General features: G+C 64.2%; 1 protein-coding gene across 1 annotated transcript in view; it reads left to right on the top strand.

The window, feature by feature from the left end:
* LOC104625893 (chromosome unknown open reading frame, human C6orf132) overlaps positions 1-355 on the top strand; it is a gene marked incomplete at both ends in the record, with an annotated part of 6,823 nt that overhangs the window by 5,567 nt on the left and 901 nt on the right. The window contains 2 exon segments of the mRNA XM_010293660.1: positions 7-337; positions 339-355. The exon segment at positions 339-355 is cut by the window's right edge and continues 273 nt beyond it. Of these exon segments, the coding sequence (XP_010291962.1) occupies positions 7-337; positions 339-355 (348 nt within the window).

Genomic DNA, 355 nt, shown 5'->3' with positions numbered 1-355 from the left:
GTCTAGGACGCGCCAAGGGAACAAATCCTGCCGGTCACCGGTCCCCACTGCCAGCCTCTGAGCCGGAGAGGGTTCCCCAGCCAAAAACAGCTGAGAGAGACTCTCCTCCAAAATCTGAATCTCTCTCTGCAAACGACCTGGACCTCCCCCCTCCGGACTACCCGACCTGCGAGGATGACTGGAGGGACGCCAGCAACCTGAGCAGGCTGCGGCACGAGCTCTCGGCGCTCCTGCGCTCCCCACGGAGGGAGGAGAGGCTGACAGAGAAGCCGGCTGCTCCCCGGCCCATGGACGGCAGTACCGACCGTGCTGGCAGCCATGAGCCCAGTCTCAATGGGCCCCAACCCAACAGAAC

The sequence above is a fragment of the Phaethon lepturus genome, unplaced genomic scaffold, assembly GCF_000687285.1.
Source record: "Phaethon lepturus isolate BGI_N335 unplaced genomic scaffold, ASM68728v1 scaffold36670, whole genome shotgun sequence".
Lineage (NCBI taxonomy): Eukaryota > Metazoa > Chordata > Aves > Phaethontiformes > Phaethontidae > Phaethon > Phaethon lepturus.
This window is presented reverse-complemented; position numbering and strand designations above follow the sequence as displayed.